The sequence below is a fragment of the Pyrus communis genome, chromosome 12 (assembly GCF_041283825.1).
Source record: "Pyrus communis isolate YQ-2024b chromosome 12, ASM4128382v1, whole genome shotgun sequence".
NCBI lineage: Eukaryota > Viridiplantae > Streptophyta > Magnoliopsida > Rosales > Rosaceae > Pyrus > Pyrus communis.
In genome coordinates, this window is record NC_142576.1 from 19,895,554 (window position 1) to 19,915,840 (window position 20,287).

Consider the following 20,287-nt stretch of genomic DNA (forward strand, 5'->3'; position numbering starts at 1 on the left):
CAATTTTTAAATTTAATTTAATATATATAATTATATTATATAATTATTATAGTTTTTACTTTTTAGGGATATAAAATTGTTAAATTAATGTATATAATTATTAATATTATAGTTGATTCATACTTTTATTAAGTATATAAATTATAACATAAGATTTTGTGATATCCACATCCACTAGTGTAAATATTTTAAATTGAAGATCAAATTCATTCTTTGTATTCATATAGGGTCAAGGAGTGTAGCTGTAAAAATTCATCAAAATCAGAGTTAAAATAACCGTTAAATCTTGATTTTTCGTTTATAACTGTCGAAAAGCTTTGTCCCGTTACTTGATCTCTTAATGTTTTTTTTTTGTGATTTTTTGCTGATGTGATCTCTAAGCATATACAAATAATTTTGACGATTTGGATCGTTGAAATTGGTTTTGGAGAATTCGTATCCCATCAAAACGATAGATTGACTAACACTTAGAGTTTATTTATACTTTCATTAAGTATAACATAAGATTTTGTGGTATCCACTTGTGTAAATATTTTAAATTGAAGATCGAATTCATTCATTGTATTCATAGAGGGTCAAGGAGTGTAGCTGTAAAAAATCATCAAAATCGGAGTTAAAATAACCGTTAAATCTTGATTTTTCGTTTATAACCGTTGAAAAGCTTTGTCCCGTTACTTGATCTCTAAATGTTTGTTTTTTGTGATTTTTTTGCTGATGTGATTTCCAAGCATATACAAACAAGTTTGACGGTTTGGACCGTTGAAATTAGTTTTGGAGAATTCGTATCCCATCAAAACGATAGATTGACTAACACTTAGAGTTTATTTATACTTTCATTAAGTATAACATAACATTTTGTGGTATCCACTTGTGTAAATATTTTAAATTGAAGATCGAATTCATTCATTGTATTCATATAGGGTCAAGGAGTGTAGTTATAAAAAATCATCAAAATCGGAGTTAAAATAACCGTTAAATCGTGATTTTTCGTTTATAACCGTTGAAACATTTTGTCCCGTTACTTGATCTCTGAATGTTTGTTTTTTGTGATTTTTTGCTGATGTGATCTCCAAGCATATACAAACAAGTTTGACGGTTTGGATCGTTGAAATTAGTTTTGGAGAATTCGTATCCCATCAAAATGATAGATTGACTAACACTTAAGAGTTTATTTATATTTTCATTAAGTATAACATAAGATTTTGTGGTATACACTTGTGTAAATATTTTAAATTGAAGATCTAATTCATTCATTATATTCATATAGGGTTAAGGAGTGTAGCTGTAAAAAATCATCAAAATCGGAGTTAAAATAACCGTTAAATCGTGATTTTTCGTTTATAATCGTTGAAAAGCTTTGTCCCCGTTACTTGATCTCTGAATGTTTGTTTTTTATGATTTTTTGCTAATGTGATCTCAAAGCATATACAAACAAGTTTGACGGTTTGGATCGTTGAAATTAGTTTAAGAGAATTCGTATCCCATAAAAACAATAGATTAACTAACCCTTCTTAGAGTTTATTTATACTTTCATCAAGTATAACATAAGATTTTGTGGTATCCACTTGTGTAAATATTTTAAATTGAAGATCGAATTCATTCATTGTATTCATATAGGGTCAAGGAGTGTAGCTATAAAAAATCATCAAAATCGAAGTTAAAATAACCGTTAAGTCGTGATTTTTCGTTTATAACCGTCGAAAAGCTTTATCCCGTTACTTGATCTCTGAAAGTTTATTTTTTACGATATTTTGTTGATGTGATCTCAAAGCATATACAAACAAGTTTGACGGTTGGGATCGTTGAAATTAGTTTTGGAGAATTCGTATGCCATCAATCAAGTTCCATGTGTGTGTGTGTGTGTGTGTATATTTATTAAGTAGATTTAAATCTATTTATTTTGTACGTATAAATTATAATTGACTGGTACACAGAATAGTACATACATCACGTGTGTCATTATAAAAATAGTGAGATATGTCATGTGTGTGATAAAAAGTTAATAACTTAAAAAAAAAAAAAAAATTTCTCACCACTTCTATTAATTTTCATTTTTCCCTCTCTTTTTTGTTTCCTTTTCAACTTTTTCTTATCATTTTCACTTTTCCCTCCAACATCTTTCCCTAATTCCCTCACTTTTTTGTTTCATTTTCAACTTTTCTTAACATTTTCATTTTCCCTCCATTTTTTTTTTTCAAAAAGGGCGGCAACGGCAAGAAATTGAATGGAAAGAAATCACATCAATGGATGCAAAATCATGCAATGCATCATGCATATTAAATTATTAATTAATAATTATTATAGTTTTTATAAAATTTAATATATATATATATATATATATATAATTATTATAGATAGTTAATATTTTGGGGGTATAATTATTATAGTATATATAATTATTATAATTATTATAAACTTTATAGTTAATTTAATATATATATATATATATATATATATATTTATTATAATTTTTAGGGGTATAAAATTGTAAAATTAATGTATATAATTATTACAGTATTTTTTTAGGGTTATAAAATTATAAAAATAATATTTTGCTTATCGTGTATCGTGTTACCCACGTGTATACCCGAATGAACTCGTTATCTTAACAGGTGCTTATCGGGTTACCCGATAACGACCCGATTCGTTATCGTGTCGACCCAAACACCTGTTAATTTCGTGTCGTGTCGTGTCGTGTCGGGTTATCGGATCGTGTCAGAAATTGCCAGGCCTAACTAAAATACATCAGCAAACTGTGTCTCTATATTGTAAAGAGACACCAAACTAGATATATCTGATCCATCTTTTTACACATCATTTCACTTTTCAACATGTTTGATTTAATTCTGCCATTTGCACCAAAATACCTAAACAATGAGACCAATTTTTCAAGTAAAAAAAATGGTATGTGTCATATTTTTCTTTTTCTATTCCTTCACTTTTATACAGACTTTCATTTGAATACCATCATTTTCACAAGCCCTTATACACATTTGATTCAAACTTCATCATTCTTTACATATCTGTCTATATTATACTCACATTTTGTAATCTCGCAGCAACGCACGGGCACTACTCCTACTAAGTACTATTGGAGCAAAACTCCTTTAAGTGAATCAAGTTTTTATTTTACGTCCCGCTCCAAGAATTTTTTTATTTGGTCCAAGGAAAAGTGGACCAGGAAAAATGGTATTTGCCTGGTCCAAGGGAAAAGTGGCATTTGCCTGGTCCAAGACACTGTATGCTGCCGACTAGGTGGATGGTCCAAGGAAAAGTGGCATTTGCCTGGTCCAAGACTCTGTATACTGCCGGCCGACTAGGTGGATGGAAATCGTTAGACTAATCTTTGATGATAACAGTGTTCATCAAGAAAACCAGAAAATACCCAGAAATATAGAGAGAAAGAATGATATCGAAGAGAGATAGAGAGATGTGATATTTTCGTGTATTACAATTGATCACTTGCTTACAAGATCTTTACACTTATATACCCAAGTGTTATCTTATCTCCTAAGCTTCAAGACCTCCCAACTCTAACTAACTAACTGTCTTTTATATCATTTTTACACATTTTGACCTTGACCATACTACCCTTCTTATGCTAGTCAATATTTGATACTTGGGACTCAAGATTGCAGCCAGGAAGTCGTGGTCAGATTCAATGTAGGGTTTAGGGTTTAGACTTAGGGTTTAGGTGGATGGTCCAAGGAAAAGTGGCATTTGCCTGGTCCAAGACTCTGTATACAGCCGGCCGACTAGGTGGATGGAAATCGTTAGACTAATCTTTGATACTTGGGACTCAAGATTGCAGCCAGGAAGTCGTGGTCAGATTCAATGTATAGTGTGTGGCCTAAACCGAAAAAGCAGAAAACAGACAAAGATTTCTGTACTTAAGCCAATTATGAAACGTAAACTGGATCAATACTATTTCATATATGACAAGTCCTTTGAATTATAGAAAAGAGAAAAGACAAACATATGACAAGTTGTACTTGGCCAATTTTGAAACGTAAACTCGATTAATACTACTTCATTTATGACAAGTCCTTTGAATTAAACAAAAGAGAAAAGACAAACATATGACAAGTCAAAGGAATCACTAATTTATTATAATTAGAAGGTGATTAGCTATATAGCCGTGGATTAGGGTTTCGGACAGAAAATTTACATGTTTAAATTATTTTACTCTATTGCTAGAGCCGTTTTGTATGTTTTTGTCAAAACCCTTAACTACATAGGGCTTTTAATCGAAAATATTTGTTAGAACTTACAACTTAATTAGAACCAGAACTTGGTATGTGCTTTAAATTATTTAAAAGCAACCAAACGAAAAGTTCAGGATGTTAATTTTATATTTATTTTTTATATCATCAAAATTAATATCGGCGATGTTTTGTTATTTTATTTTTTATTTTATTTATTTATTTTTTGGAAGCGAGATCCCAAAAGGATCACCAACAACGAACTTTTATTAAAACAAACACACTTACAAGCCAAACAAATGTCCAATTTATTCCTAGAAACAAACAAAGAACGGGCCAAAAAACAAAGAAAACAAAGAAAAAGAGCCCAACAACAATGAAGCCCAAACAAAAATGAACAACCGAGAATCATCCACTGTGGTCATCATCGTCGATTAAAGAATTAGCCAGCCACCCGATCCTCCATCCACCGCATATCATCCCCTCCACAGGCGCCACTTGCACACAGCCAACAACAAGAGACAGTCAGCGAGAGAGAAGCCAACCATCAGAAAGAAGCTCTGAGAAATTCCCAAGCAACACCACCGAAAATGGCAGACAACAAGGAGAACGTGGTGGTGTGGGAGACACCCGAGCCACATATATACAACACCGAAACTCTACACATGAACTCAACAGAAAACATGGCTGAAAAACGAAGCAAGGAAGGGCCATGAAAAAGGATACGCAAGGGGATTGAAGAATTGGGAAAGCCATAGAAGAAAATTGGAAGAACCAGCAGCAAATGGAAGGGGAGAAGAAAGAAAAAACAAAAACAAAAAGCTACCCACCGATCCTAGCCATAGCTAAGACCCATGACAACAAAGGGAAGCACGATCCCAATCGGGATCGCTCACATAAGAAGGTGAGAAGCACCCTCAAACAGAGGAAAGATCCTGAAACCTAGAGAGGGTTCTGGAAGGAACCATGCGATGTTTTGTTATTTTGTCTTCTGACAATAAGCAGTAAATCTTACGTATGGAAGTGAAAAATATTCATTGAAGAAATTGTCAGTCCTATTAAATTAGGAATGTGATTGTGTAAATCCTAACATATCTAGGGTATTTATTCAAGAAATTGTCAGTCCTACTAATTTTTCTGTGTTGAACGTGATACAACGCATTGGAGATGTAATTCCGGCTATCAGAGACGGATCTTCTACAAATTCAAAGCTCTGTTGTTTTCTGCCAATCATGTTCTTTTAAAATAAATTAAGATATTTGAAACGACCATGAAGCATGAAAACATTCCCCATGATGCATGAACCCCCTATATTTATATTTTTCTTTCAATTATATATTGTATATACGTTCATATATTTTGTCAACATATATATTTGTTCATCCAATATGCAATTATGCTATGAGGAATTTGTGAGTCAAAAAATTGAAAGAAAATAGAAACAATTTTGTGTTTTTCCAAACCTTAGAAATCAGAATAAAAAAAAAGAGAAAAAATATGGGCTTGCTGCGCGTATGACAAACTAGACCAAACGCCTGGGTTCTTCACGATTGGGTTTGCAGCCTCAATCCATGCTAGCCTCATAAGAAGTCAGCTTTGCTGGGCTTCTAGCTTTAACCCACACTCGCCCTGCCTCCCTTTTATCTCTGCAACCTGCAGCTACATCCCTGGATCCACGTGACTTGGCCCAATCGCTGCTTTCTCCATGCAGTAGTCGGTGTTGGGCTTGTAGCTCCAGTAGCTTGCACCAATATGTGTCACTTCATCAGAAGCCAGCCTTGCTGCGCTTCTGCTCCCTAGCCCGCTTTGCAATAGCAAGCTTGTTGCTTGTGATTATTTTTTCAGCCTGTGAGTGCAGCAAGCTTGCAACCTTGTTTTTTGATGGGCTGCCTGCAGCAGCCTCATGTGGCCCAACCGCAGCCTACTCGCACCCATATTTTTGGTGCCTAATTTCATGGCCTTAACCAATTTTTTGGGTTTCTTTTTTCTTTCGAATGGCCCGCAGCTGTCTACCCCAAAATATTGCTTAAAACTTTATTTTCTTTTGCTTCTACGATCGACCCCAAATGTCTCGATCTATTGAATTAATTAAAAGTGACCAGCAATCTATTAATTTGACAATTAATCCAAAATTATTGGCATGAAGTCCACTTTTTGTCATTAACGATTCAATAAATTATTTTGTTTCTTTGAACCGTTGACTATCTTTCATAGTCCCGATGCACTCATACTTGGGTTCCTGAAGCAATCCACAAAGTCACTACACTTTATTGTATATTGTATTTTGTGTTCTTACAAGTACCCCTATATGAATTGAACGTTCATAAACTAAATCGAACTTGTAGTTTCGAATTTAGTGCTTTTGAAACCCGAAGTTTTCATAAAACAATACACCTATGAAAACCCAACGTTTTTCATGTAAAACATGTCTTAGAACCCAAATGTTCTAACTTTGATGCTTATGGATATCTTATTTTCTATAACACCAATCATAATCTTGTTCCCTCCATTTAATGGATAGCCGAACTGTAACAAGTTCGATTTCACTGATTTGGACGTTTTTTGACCGAAACCACTTTACGTGGGTTCAAGACATGAATCTCCATTTGACTATCAAGTAGCAAAGAAACCATTGTAGCCAACAATGGCATGAAAGAGCTGAATAAGCCTCTGCCATGCTCTTCATTCGAAGACTTATGCCCGAAGCATTACAAATGGAAATACCTCTCGAACAAGGATTCTATGGCTCTTTGGCTCGCTTATATAGACTGCTTAATCATGAAAGACATTGCTTAAAGCATACCTTAATTACGTCCATGAATGAGTACGATTATGAAGTTTATAAATCCGATCAAATTTTGACTGGAGAATACTCTTCATTCCTTATTTCTAACTCGCTCATGAAGCAGCAGTGTAGAAAGCGGAAGTTTACCAAATTCTCAGATTTGATTACTACCACAAATGTGAGAGACAGGTATAGACCCAGTTTGGCTCAAGTCTAACGAATGGCCCCAGTTTAGTCAAAGCCTACCAAATGGTGGTGCCCTACTTCGGCAGAAATACACCGAATGGTATTGCTCTGCTTTGGCAGAGGCCTATCGAAGAGAGCCGTCCAGCTTCGGCTGGAGCCTATCGAACCCAAGTCTAGGTCTGTCTCTCTCACAATCCAATTTTGAGTTTGTTTTTTCAACATATGGTAGAATCAGGGCCTACCAAGGTGTGGCATTATGCCCGAAGCATGATCCTTGGCACTTAAGACCTAAAATTTCAAGAATAAAGGATAGTATTCCCAAACCTTAATCCTGCAGAATCTATTTCCGTCTTGATGGAATAGATCATTGGTTATGCACCTGTTCGTACCCATACTAATGTCATTGAGGAGTACTACTCGAGTAATCAATATGTGAGACTAATTTTGCTCCATCAGACACCATTGGAAGAGCAGAATTTTGACATAGATGGCCTTGTTAGTCAAATCCTCTTCATTTACCTTGTGAACATTTTTCTATGTCCTTGGATTCACGTTTGGTGTTTGTTTTAGTTATGGATAATCTTATTGATATTGTCCTCGAATATGAGTTAATTGAATCTTGTTTCTTAAAACATGTGACCGAATTTAATTAAACACATGATTAGGTACAAATGTGGAAAAGTTAGTTGTCTGGATGAATGCGATACGATGCACACTAATTTTACACGTAAATCACATCTCTAGCAACGACTACAGGTCAATCCAACCTGATTAAGAACATCGGAATGCTCCTAGTTGTATGAATGATACTAACTTACCATTTAAGAGACCTTATATTCTCCCTGTTCCGGAAGAACGTCGTTGAGTCTTAAGGATATTCGAGATGACAATAATCATGAATGAAACCATTGATGGAAAATAGAGTAGAATATCTTTGCACCAGCTCCAAAAATGGGCCTGAAGCTTTGTTTTGGGGCCAATGGGTTGTCTCCCAATTAGGAGCACGCCACATGTAGCCACCCTGGAACCTAATGATTGAGTAGTTTACTTGCTTTGGCACAACTTTTTGGGACACTTAGGTTGAACAATGATGCCACAACGCATCTCCTTACCCGAAGTAAGGATCTTATGCCTACAAGCACATTTTGCCAAGCCTGCTCATTAGGAAAATTGATTTTCTAAATCATCTATCGCAAAGATACGAAGCAACTTTTTTTCACAGTGGATTCAAGGGAATATATGTGGACTAATCCAACCAAAATGCGGACCATATAAATACTTATGATTTTGGTTGATGAATCGACAAACTAGTCACATGTTTGTCCAGACACATTGCTACTAAACTTCCTGGTCGATTCTGAGGGTTCACCACCCTAATTATCCCATAAAGTCTGGGAGACTGGATAAATGCCCGAGAGTTTATATCGATGGTTTTCAATAAGTATTACGTGTCTTTTGGGTTTATACTTGAACATCGAATTCCCATGTTCACCCTAAATAGCCTCGCAGAGTGATCATAAAAGCACAATTTCAATGATTGCCTGGACCTTCGGGAAAGGAAACGTAATGAGATGAATGAAATAATGCGATATGATATATGCCTTATGGCGCAAGGTTTCTGTCAAACGTCCTGTGATTGATTGCAACATTATGAATGTGGTTAGTGTTTCTCCATGGGGATATTGATACAGAGATTTACATGTAACTTCCCGAAGAACTACATGGACTAGTTCAAATAGTTCCAAACCATGGAACACCCTATTAACTTGTTTGAGGCGTTCACTTACGGATTGAAGCAATTCGGCTGATGCGATATACTCATCTAAGTGATTATTTATTCAGTCAAGGATATGAATGAATGCCCTTATGTGTTAAACTATTAAGTTTTATTCCGAATTTCTAGAGTTACAGTTTATGTTGTTGACATGAATCTTACTAAGACTCTGGAAGAGCTTGAGAAAACTGCCTCGCACCTGAAGATGGAATTTGAGATGAAGGATCTTGGAAAAACTCGTTTATGCCTTGACCTGAAGTTCAAGTGTTGCTTTGACGGTACTTTGGTCTACCAGTTGAACTACACCTTGAAGGTGTTACCCTTGAGTATACCTATGATCTTCCATATGCTATATGCAAATGAAACCCTTGAAGAGGTTATAGAATCTGAAATCCCATATCTAAGTTCAACTTTGTGCTTTATTGAGTTCACTGCATTAGATAAAACATCTCATTCGCTATTGATTTATTAGTAAAGATGCAGCACCGTGCCTAAGCGTAACTAAATTGGTATTAAAGACGTTTTTTCCGCTACCCTGAAAGGTACTACAGATTTGGACTAATCCTAACGCATCTTGAGCGGATCCGACCCCCTTGATCCTTGGAATGATGCTTACCTTGTTTGTTATACTGATGATGGTTACTTATCAGACCTGCACAAAGCAGATCCCCAAATGGTTATATCTTTACCGTTAAGGGATATTGCAATATCTTGGAGGTCCACAATATGACCTTAGTTGCGAAATCTTCAAATCGTTCCAAGACTTACCTCACTTCACTACGCCACATGTGAGACATGATTAGGAGTTCTTGTTAAGCATATTCGAAGTACTTGTTGTTTTCATCCATCGTTGAGTCCCAACGATGATCCATGAAGACTATGATGCATGTATCCACCTGACCAAGGGATGATACATCAATGAAGTCAACACCAAGACATATTGCATCTACATCACATCAGCAAAGCATTAGGAGATTGAAGTCATGCAAGCCAATCCCAAACAATCTTGCTGACTTCTACACGACGTCACTACCGAAGCCAACCTTCTAGAAGCTTGTTCGAGGAATTGGTATGCCTAAGTATTCATTTGCAATACTTGTAGTTCTCATTTGGAAGTTCTGTCAAACTCAGGGCGAGTATCCAGAAGTATACTCACTTGATCTTAATTTACTCTTTTTCCCTACGATTAGGAGTATTTTTCCCATTGGGTTTTTGCTACCTAACTAGGTTTTAACGAGGCACCCAACTGGGTTAATCATTTCCTTGTGAGCTCGACTACTTGTGTCCAGAAGACGTATAGTTTTGATTTAATGCAACTTCTCACTTTTCTCCTTAGTTTATGGGTTTTTCTCCTACCTTGGGTTTTATCATAGCGATGTTTTGTGAGTTTTACCTTTTATGCATTCTTTCGTGGATTTGAGACTTACATTTGCTCATTGTGCCGCCGACTTCATCAATTGTACTTGCTTCTATCGCTGAAGACCTGATGCGTCATTTAATTGAGTATGTACACACTCAAGGGGAATGTTGCAGTCTTATTAGATTAGGAATGTGATTATGTAAATCCTAACATATCTAGGATATTGTTATGGGATTCTACCATATCTCTTAGACTAGATATTATCCTATTAGAGTTGTAATCCTATTAAGGTAAGGAATTAACCTTCCTTACTACGATAAATAAAGGCACAATGGGGTGGAATAGAACACACCTCACAATTACACCTCTCTCTTTCTCTCTGCTATTGCCGCACCCTCTATCTCTTTGTCCTTATTATACTTCAGTAAATTAGGCCTACAACACATTTGTAATAATTCAGAGGAAAAATCAATATTGAGGTAAAAATTCATATCAAAATTAGTGGAATACTCCATATATATAGTATAAAAGTATGGTGTATTTATATTGTGGAGCAATAAAAAAAAGAAAAAGAAAAAAGAATATTCAAAACAATCCTAGAACAAACACATAGATTTTCATCAGCAAAAGTTGGTGGAATACTCTCTCTCTCTCTCTCTCTCTCTCTCACTCTCACTCTATTTATATATATATATATATATATATATATTGTATAAACGTATGGTCTATTCAGGTTATAACACGTGAATTGTTGTTATTATGTGATGATATCTAAGTATCGTATATATGTGTGAAATAGTTGGTAGCGAAGGTGTATATTGTCAACGTAAATGGAGTAACCCAGTCGTCCTCATTACATTAATATTAGGAAAAATTAGTATCTGGTCCCTAGTTTCTAATGTTTATTGATTAAGACCTTTATTAGTTTTTAGATTTTGATCAAAGTTCTTATCATTAATATATTAATGAATTACATGTAAGTTACATAATTTTTAAAATTAGTAATTGATTTAGAGTTTTAATAATTAAACTCCTAATTAATTTTCAATTCAAACATTTCTAAAATATAAAAAAAAAATTAGAATAAGTTTGTACCCATTAAATGTTTATAAAAAAATTGATATGTACCCATTCTTAAATATACCAATTTGTTATATGAAAAATGTACATTTTTTTAATATAAAATGTACCCATTTTTATATAAAATTCATTCAATCTTTTCTCTAATCCATTTTAAACTTATATGGGTACATTCTATTTCATTGATTTGATGTGACAGCCCGTCCCGAATTATGTTATCGATGGTGTGAAATGACGATTTTGCCCTTGAACATTAGTTGGGGTTGTGGGTGATTTGTTTTCGGTTGGTGACTCAGCTAGACCACACACACACTCACACACATCAATCCCTTTCCCCGTTGACCCTCTCTTTCTCCTCCCTCTCGGATTCTTTTTCCATTTCCATACAACCTGTACAGACAACCCTCAAAATCCTTTCAAACATCGCAGATCGTGATCGTTGTTGATATTTTTGGACTCTTTGCAAGCTTAAGAGTCGAATGGTGGTGGTTCTGACAGATTTCACAAATGTAGGATCACCTTTGGGTGTTGTTTATTTAGTACTTGTCCAATCAGACTGCACTTAGGCTATTTATGCTCTGGTTTTGTATTTCACAATTACTCTTGCACTAGCATGTTATCTTAGCTAGTACTGCACTTAGGCTATTCATGCTCTAGTTTTTATTTATTCGTATTTCTCTTTATCATTTTGCTTCTACACTGTGCAATGGTTACGTCACTCTCACGTGACGGTCAGCACGCCTTGATTTTGGTCGGGGTGTGTCATTTGAGAATGTATCTATGTCAAGTTTAATAGAAGAAATTTAATAATGTTATTAAGCCTAATATCTTTTTTTTTTTTTTGAAAAATGTACCCATGTTTTGGTACTATAATTTTTTGGTCAGTTTTTTTATGAATGTACCCATGTGTTTAGATATAGACACACACACAATATATTAAAGAGTATAATTTATCTTTAATATTTTTAATCCCATAAATTATGGGGTTTTATTTTAAATCTCATTAATATAAATAACTACAAATTTCATTTTTAAGTTAAAAATATAATAACCTACATAGAAATACATACATTAATGTCAGGGACTTCGATCAAAAACTAAAAATCACAAAGATTTTAGTCAAAGAACATTGGTAGTTAGGGACCATCGTGTTGATCAATAAAAACAGAAAAAGCTCTTATTTCGTAAAAAAAATATAAAAAAAAAATAAAACATAGATGATTTAGGCATATCAATCATCTATTCTATTAAGAGAAGAGCCTTTGTCAACATTTTTCCCTCTTTTTCCAATTTAGCCCTCACTTTTAATACATAATATTGACACCAGAAGGGTAAAATAGTAATTTTGTACCTTTTGACAAAATGACAATCATATCCCTATGTTTCCTATTTTACCCTCACTTTTGATAAACGATATTTACATAAGAAGGACAAAAAACAGTAATTATGTATTATTAAGATAAAATATGTACTTATTAAGAAAAATTGTCCCACCATCATTTTTTCATACTCTTTTTAAAATTTTAAAAACTAATCACACTCCTTAATAAAAAAACAAAAAACAAAATAAAATTGTTCACACACACAGAGTGTGTGCTCATCGGCTAGTTCTCATTGAATAAATCCTCAGTTACATCCAAAGTAAAAGGTCAAAAAAATTTACAGCTATTTTCCATTAATTTATTAAATTTACAGCTATTTTCCATTAGTTTATTAAATTAATTAAAGACTTATCTGGTTTTGACTACTTCCTATATTACTAATTAAATTAATTTTATAATGGAATCATAATTTCATCATTTAGTAGACAGTATTTTAAACGATAACTAGACAGTGATATTGTACTTTAAAAGGAGGTGGAGGATGTTGCTTGTTGATGCTTGAGTGCAAGAACACATATAATTGCCACAGAAGAAGCTATGGAGAATTCTAAGGTCCCTCTCCATCTCTGCCACGTCCACAAGCTTTCAAACTTCATCAACCGGACACATATCCTCGTCCACTCGATCGCTCTAGTCTTCTTGATTTCCTATAGAGCCTCTTTCTTCTTCCAACACCCCAAAACCAAAGCCACAACCCTACCATGGCTTCTTGTCTTTGCCTCGGAAGTCCTCCTTGCCTTCGAATGGCTCCTCAGCCAATCATTCCGATGGCAGACAGTTTCGCGAACTGTGTTCCCAGAGAGGCTTCCGGAGGATGACAAGCTTCCGCCGATTGACGTGTTTATTTGCACCGCGGATCCGGAGAAGGAGCCAACCGTGGGGGTAATGAACACGGTGTTATCTGCCATGGCAATGGACTATCCACCAGAAAAGCTTCACGTGTATCTCTCTGATGACGCTGGTGCTGCCGTGACTTTGAATGGGATGAGAGAGGCTTGGAGGTTTGCAAAGTGGTGGCTTCCGTTTTGTAAGAGGTATGGAATCAAGTGTACGGCTCCGGAGGCTTATTTCTCTGCAGGTGCAGGAGAGGATGACGGGGATGAGAACGGTGGTTTTGGGGGCAGTGAGTTCGTACAAGAGAAAGAGCATATTAAGGTTAATTATAATTTCTTTATTTTTTTTTGTACGTATTTGTGTGTCAATCAACACCAAAATTCCCTTTTACATTTTCTCACTAGTTAAACGTGAGAGAACGTACAGAATTTCTGTTCTCAGAATAATATAATTAGTTGTAAATATTCAATTGGGCATCTCTCATGTACTACCTTTTTAATAGAGGTCGAGTCTATACGTTTGAGGCTTATTATTTTTGAGAAAATACATAAAATGGTCCGTTAAAATGACAAAAAGAATGATGGCGAATAAGTGCAAAATTGACTTTTTTTTTTTTTGGTTATTTCTCAAAGCAAATTCCTCGTGAAGATATATAATGATATTTTTCTGCAACAAAGCTAATGGCGAAGATTTGATCGCAGGAGAAATACGAGGCGTTTAAGAAAAGTGTGACAGAAAATGCAAGGATTGGGGACACTAGGAGCAATAGTCGTCGAGATCACTGTGCGGTAATTGAGGTATTAATGTCCCCTACATAGGACATTGTTTGCTGGTTAGGGAAAGGGATCCTCTCTGGAATCACTTTGTGGGGATTCTAAGGATCCTCACATTCTAGCCGTTTATCGTACATCGTGCGATTAATTTTTGTCAGATACTATTTGTGTTTGATTTTAAATAAACAACGTCAAATGATTTTTGACCGCATGATACATGATGAATGGTCAAGAGTAGATCCGGATCCAATTCTGTTGATTAGTACTTTAGCTTTGGTGATTCTCATCAATACAAAAGACAGATTTATTTAAGACCAATAAAATAAAAGTAGGATCGGTGACGAGAAGTACTAACATAGAAAGAGTTTATTATAACTGTGGCGTTATAGTCCAATAATATAATATTATGTTTAAGTTTATCATCATAAGACATTGTATTATTAAACTGATATGTCATATGAAGTTTTAATTTATCAGTGTCAAAATTATGATTTCATTGTATTAACATGTAATTAGTATTTTCCTAGTGATAGTAACGTTGATAACCCGTGCCTCACAACTGACATGCCTACTTAATTTCCAAATTATTTTCTATTTTACCAATACATCCAACAAATGGGAAAAAAGTCGTCTGCACACAATTCATATCATTAACTTTGTCAACATCAGGCTTGCTATAAGAATTCAACCACAAAGGAACCTAATATTCTTGTAAGAGAAGACAAATATTGTTTTAATTACATACAAATTCATCCTAAGAATCATATCTGGAATTTTGGCAGGTAATACAAGAAACGTCCAGTGATAATGCTGATGCAATTCAAGCAAATGAAGCCAAAAATAAGCCTCTTCTTATTTATGTTTCTCGTGAAAAAAGACCTTCTCAACCTCATCATTTCAAGGCCGGAGCGCTCAATGTTCTTGTATGCATGCATCTCTCTTTTTGTAATTTTTTCACTATTTATGTGTCGATTTTAAGTAATATTCTCTTACCATATATGTGTATTACTTATATACTGTCAAGCTAGCTGTCAATTAACCACTATGTCCTAAAAAATAGTTCGTTCAATTAATTGATAACTTTGGTTGACAGTTTGACATAATTACCTACATAGTATACTATTTGATAAGTAACGTTGACGTTGTTCTGATCAGTTACGTGAGTCGGGAGTTATAAGCAATTCGCCTTACATATTAGGTTTAGATTGTGACATGCATTGCCATGATGCAAGTTCGGCTCGGCAAGCAATGTGTTTCCACCTTGACCCCAAGATATCACACTCTCTAGCATTTGTTCAATTTCCTCAAAAATTTTGCAACATCAGTAACAACGATATCTATGACAGTCAGTATAGATTAGCATTGAAGGTACATAAGAACTCAAGGACCAAACTTTGCATCAATCAATTATATGTCATATGTACAAATGCATATAATAATCTTTGACTAGAATTGGTATGGACTTGTATATAAATAGGTGCTATGGAAAGGTTATGATGGGCTTGGAGGGCCATGCATGTCTGGTACTGGCTACTACATCAAGAGGGTGTCCTTATGTGAAAGTTCCATTAGTGAAGGTAAATACAAATTCAATTAATTAAATACCTTAATTTGGTTTAATAAGCATATATATTAAAATTATGAACTTGTCCGCAATATATGCGTTCATACGTTTTTTAGGTCACTAAATTAGTTTCACTATTGAATGATCAGCCGGGGATGCAATGAAACTTAGACAATGTTTTGGTCCATCCAATGAGTTCATCAAATCCCTCCGCCAAATAAACAAGCCTGATCGTATGTTCGTCCAAAGAAATAATGCACAGCCAAATGAAACCCAACTACTAGCATCTTGTGCTTATGAAGATGGCACCAAATGGGGCAAAGAGGCGAGTACAATTAAACTATTGAAACCTTACTTATTTCCAAAAAAAGAATATGCCAAGCTTAGTCAATTGTGAGGAGTTGATACGTGTTAGTAGCACAATGTATCAAGCGCTCATAGTAACCCGCTCGGGAGGTGACTGAGCCTAGCATTCCTTCAACTTTATGCTAATGGTGATCTTCTTTTATTTGTGGCATGCAGGTTGGTTTCTTATACGGTTCAGTGGTGGAAGATTACTTCACAGGGTTTCATTTGCATTGCAAAGGTTGGATTTCAGTGTATTGTGATCCAAAAAGGCCACAATTCTTGGGCAGTGGCACCACCAATTTGGATGATTTTTTGGTCCAAGGGACAAGATGGTCCTCCGGCTTGGTTGATGTTGCTATCTCGAAGTTTAATCCTCTTATATATGGCCCTTTCAAAATGCCCACTTTTCTTCACAGCATGTGTTATGCAGAACTTGCCCTTTTCCCCATTTTCTATTTCTTGTCGCTCTGGGGCTTTGCTACCATTCCTCAACTCTGCCTACTCAATGGCATTCCTTTATACCCTCAGGTAATTTTCTCTTATTATACCTATATTTTTTTACAAGTTTCTTTAAAAATTCTTTTGTATAAATGATTCAAAATATATTATTACTTTCACTTTCAAGGGAAATGTTCACTTGCTTTATGTTCTGAAGATTGAAACTGAACCATTTATTGATTATGAACATGTGTGGTTAAAAATTGAAACTCACAGTCTGTCGATATAAGTATTTGTATAGTATATAAGAAAGCATTACCCTCTTAATTAGTTGTTATACAACTTTAGGAGTATGATTTTGACATGATAGTATGTCGGTCTTGTTCTTCGCAGGTCTCAAATACTTATTTCATTGTATTTGCGTTCATATTCCTATCATCCCATTCTAAACATTTATATGAGGTGCTCGCAACGGGGTCAACATTTCGACATTGGGTAAATGAGCAGAGGATATGGATGATGAAGTCAGTCACATCCCATTTATATGGTAGTGTGGATGCTTTCATGAAGAAACTTGGAATAAGAGAAGCCAGTTTTTTTCCAACGAATAAAGTCGACGACGTCGAACAACTCAAGCGTTACAATATGGGAGTATTTGATTTCCAAACATCACTACTATTTCTTGTTCCAATGGTTGCCCTAATCATCTTGAACATGGCATCGTTTGCTGTGGGGATTGCTAGAGGGATCTTTGTGGGGGAGTTGGACAAGATGTTCATACAAGTTTTCATACCCTTCTATGTCATAGTAATGAACTACCCTATCATTGAAGGAATGCTTATAAGGAAAGACAAAGGAAGCATTCCACTCTCTGTTACCCTAGTATCTGCCTTAGTTTCCCTCATTTTCTATTTTTTTGGTTCTATTATTTTCATGTAGCAAAGTTTCCCTCATTTTCTATTTTTTTGGTTCTATTATTTTCATGTAGCAAGGCCATGGCCTATATATGTGTCCGTTATATACATACATTTTTACTATTAAATGTAGGGGTGTCTAAAAGATGTGCTCTGTTTATTCTTGTCTAAGAATTCTACTACTTGCCACTTAGTGTTATGGTCTAATGGTATTTCTCTTTACTTGTAAGTGAGAGATCTTAGGTTCGATTCTTGCCAAAGGTGAATTTGAATCAAATTATTGGTAGCTCATTACGAGGCTAAGCCCACCCGTTTTCCTTTAGTGTAATATTATTTGTTATAAAAAATAAAAAATAAAGAAAAGAATTATACTACTTCACCCTCCAAAATAATAGGAATGCACAAGTGGAGCCATAATTTGGAATAAAGAAATGTCACCATTAAATTCACCATAAACTAAGCCCAATAAGTTTCGGCTGCAACATTAATAAGTAAGAACATGTATCTCCGTAGTCCAAGTCCACAATAGTTCTGGACATCTCATGTTGAGCTATTTTTTCCAAACCACCCTGATGCCCTACTAAGTTTAAAGAAATAGTAATTAAACACTCTTTTTAACTTCTTTCACACCTATGTTTAGTCTTATTTTTTGTTTCCATTTAATTTATGCAATATGATGATCATGCATAAAGTGGGTGTGTGAAAAAAATAAAAAGAATGTGTGAAAATCACCTCTCCAAATTTAACTAGGGATATAAATGTTGCAAATTTCATCATGTTTAAGTTGGGTTTGTTAAAATTTTATAAGAGCTCAACTTGGTTGGCTCGTTTATTTTCGAGCCGATCTCAAGCGGGGTAAACAAGAAAAGTCGAACACGAGCTAATTTACAACAATGAGAGGGTCTGCTTGTATAACATTTTCAAGCTTCTTATTAACGAGCTACCCATGTGCTTTACGATTTGGGCATGTCTAAGTTAAGCTTGGTTTGTTTCTTAAACAAGTTGAACGCTCAATATAGAACGAGAAGTTAACATGTTTTAAGTTTTAGTCATTGTCTTCATAACAGTGGTGGATTCAAGATTTGAATCACGAAAAGAAAAAAAAATTAGTTTATTCACTAAGGCATTTCTTTGAACAATTGTCGTCAGCTGAACCATGTTGCACACATGTCAACATAGATCGACATATGCCAAAGCAATCTGATGAGTGCTATCTAGAGAATTTGTCGAGTGCTCTTGACGCAACCTGCTAAGTGCTGCCAAGATATGCCTAGCATGCATTACATCAAACATTTATTGGGCACAAAAGGGACCCATATCAAACATTCGAAGAGTTCTCGAAAAACCTTCACATGTATATTTTCTAGACTCTAGGTGGTCTTGGGACCACTTTGGTCCCAATGTGCATCCATCACTAATTCATGGTAATACTTTTTACCACTACTCACTTTTCAAGGTACTTTATATTGGCTCCAATATAATTTTTATTATTATTGAAAAATGTGAGATCGAACTTAAAATATGGGTGACACAAAATTTAATCACAACTTTGATCAACTCACCCAATGATGCTAAGACTACTCTTGATGCCTTAGTATCCAACACTCCAAAGATTTGCATCACAAAATAAATTATGGTCAAGATTGTTTTTGAGAAAAAGAAAATTGTTTGTTTGTTTGTTTTTTTTTTTTTTTTTTTGGGTTCAAATAGAAAAAGAAAATTGTTAAGATTATCAAATGCCTTTATTCCCAAGAAAAAGCTGAGATGGCAAACTACTAAATAGACCAACCGTATTATCTTAACAAACAATACCCATGTAGACATGTAAATTTCGTTGCATGCAAATGATGCATCACAAAGCTCCACGTGGCATATGACTCATCACAAATGGACAAGTCATCAATGCCATGTGGCACAAGTCAAGCAAAGGAAGCTCAAAAGCATTCCCAAAATTAAGCCAAAATGGGGGAATACCCTTTAAAATCGGCAAGGGGTTCAAATTGCTCCAAAGCCAGAATGAAAGCTAAAGCATCTTCACAAAACAAGCAAGAATTGAAGATTTCTCACAAAATAGGCAAGAAAGCCCTATAGATTTCGGCCAAGCAAGGGAAAGTGGCTAAAAACAAGACACAAAACATGCCTAAATTCTCCCATGGACGAATCAAGACACAAATCAAAGCCAAATCCACCCAAAGGCATGACTTTGGAAGTCTATAAATACAAGGTCCCAAGACAAGCATAAGGTCGACAATATCTACATTCAAAGGCCGAAATTCTCACATTGAGAAGAACCTTTGCCAAATCTTTGAAGACTAATATGTTGCCAAAGCTTTCTTCAAAGAACACACAACCAAATCCGAAGCTTTCTTTCGACCAAAGTCGAAGCATTCCCTTGAAGAATCAACAAGCACTTGTGTCGATTCCTTCAAGACTTTGTTGCAAGCTTAAAACTTGTAACGACGTTCGATTCAAGATCAAGTCGTCAAGACCCGTGCCGCAACTTTGAGGTGAAGACTATCTACGTATTGTTTCAAGCTCAAAACTTGAAGCAATTGTTTAATGTTCGTCCAAGATCAAGTCATCGCGACCTTTAGATCAACAACATACGCATTTACATCAAATTTGAAGATTGAATCAAAGGAAAATT

The 20,287-nt window shown here is 35.0% G+C and overlaps 1 protein-coding gene across 4 annotated transcripts; it reads left to right on the forward strand.

The window, feature by feature from the left end:
* The first annotated feature begins 13,223 nt into the window (after window positions 1-13,223).
* Window positions 13,224-17,768, forward strand: LOC137745871 (quillaic acid 3-O-glycosyltransferase CSL1-like). Of its 4 annotated transcripts, none has more exons than XM_088680723.1 (8): window positions 13,224-13,924; window positions 14,305-14,400; window positions 15,159-15,299; window positions 15,854-15,953; window positions 16,090-16,265; window positions 16,463-16,816; window positions 17,120-17,669; window positions 17,719-17,768. In XM_088680723.1, the coding sequence occupies exons 1-7, from the start codon at window positions 13,307-13,309 to the stop codon at window positions 17,663-17,665; spliced, it is 2,031 nt and encodes a 676-aa protein (XP_088536849.1). In that variant the 5' UTR covers window positions 13,224-13,306; the 3' UTR covers window positions 17,666-17,669; window positions 17,719-17,768. The 4 variants fall into 4 exon arrangements, with proteins under 4 accessions (XP_088536849.1, XP_088536848.1, XP_088536850.1 ...); XM_068485904.2 differs by adding an exon at window positions 15,532-15,744 and having other exon boundaries at window positions 13,272-13,924; window positions 17,120-17,768; XM_088680722.1 differs by having other exon boundaries at window positions 17,120-17,768.
* Window positions 17,769-20,287: the final 2,519 nt, after the last annotated feature.

Excerpts from the sequence above, each read along its gene's own strand:
- LOC137745871 (XM_068485904.2), top strand. The coding sequence starts at position 13,307 with ATGGAGAATTCTAAGGTCCCTCTCCATCTCTGCCACGTCCACAAGCTT. Across the intron at positions 15,300-15,531 it reads CCGGAGCGCTCAATGTTCTT|TTACGTGAGTCGGGAGTTAT; the intron begins GTATGCATGCAT and ends TGTTCTGATCAG. Across the intron at positions 15,954-16,089 it reads TGAAAGTTCCATTAGTGAAG|CCGGGGATGCAATGAAACTT; the intron begins GTAAATACAAAT and ends TTGAATGATCAG.